This window comes from Merops nubicus, unplaced genomic scaffold, assembly GCF_000691845.1.
Source record: "Merops nubicus isolate BGI_N331 unplaced genomic scaffold, ASM69184v1 scaffold34370, whole genome shotgun sequence".
Lineage (NCBI taxonomy): Eukaryota > Metazoa > Chordata > Aves > Coraciiformes > Meropidae > Merops > Merops nubicus.
Genome location: NW_008582766.1, coordinates 6347 through 6828, shown reverse-complemented (window position 1 = coordinate 6828; position 482 = coordinate 6347). Strand labels below are relative to the sequence as shown.

Sequence of the window (482 nt, the reverse complement as noted above, 5' to 3'; positions counted from 1 at the left end):
CTGCGTGGGCGCACACGCCCCACACACAGCCAGTGAAGAGCTGACTGCAGTGCCCGCCTGGGCACTCTGGCCAGCCAGCCAGCTTGGCACTGCTGCCACGTCCTGGGGCATCGCCAGCCTTTGCAGGACACCGGCAGCACTTGTCTTCTGCTCCCCCTCCAAACAGCTCCTCTCTGGCCTGGGCTGTGACCACTCATAACTTTTCATTTTTTTGTAGGTCTTTTGATGTGAATCTTTGGGCCGTGCTTCATGTTTCCCAGGTGAGGAACTGTCACTGTGGCTGTCACCATAACAGCAGTGACTCAGCTGTTCTGTGCAGCAGTGAGAAGTGTCCACGGCGGGGGCTCAAAGGGACCCCGATGCAAAGTTACCCTGACACTTGTCCCGTGCAGCCCCTTCACTCTCCTGCTTCCACTCCCTCCTGGCAATGGGAGGCAGCGAGGACTTCCTGCGGATGCTCTTGCTCTTTGGGCTACCAAAGT

The 482-nt window shown here is 58.3% G+C and overlaps 1 protein-coding gene across 1 annotated transcript in view; it reads left to right on the top strand.

Moving 5' to 3' along the window:
* Positions 1-217: 217 nt before the first annotated feature.
* DCXR (dicarbonyl/L-xylulose reductase) overlaps positions 218-482 on the top strand; it is a gene marked incomplete at its 5' end in the record, with an annotated part of 1473 nt that continues 1208 nt past the window's right edge. Inside the window, one exon of the mRNA XM_008938651.1 lies at positions 218-260. Within this exon, the coding sequence (XP_008936899.1) occupies positions 218-260 (43 nt within the window). The remainder of the gene's footprint in view (positions 261-482) is intronic.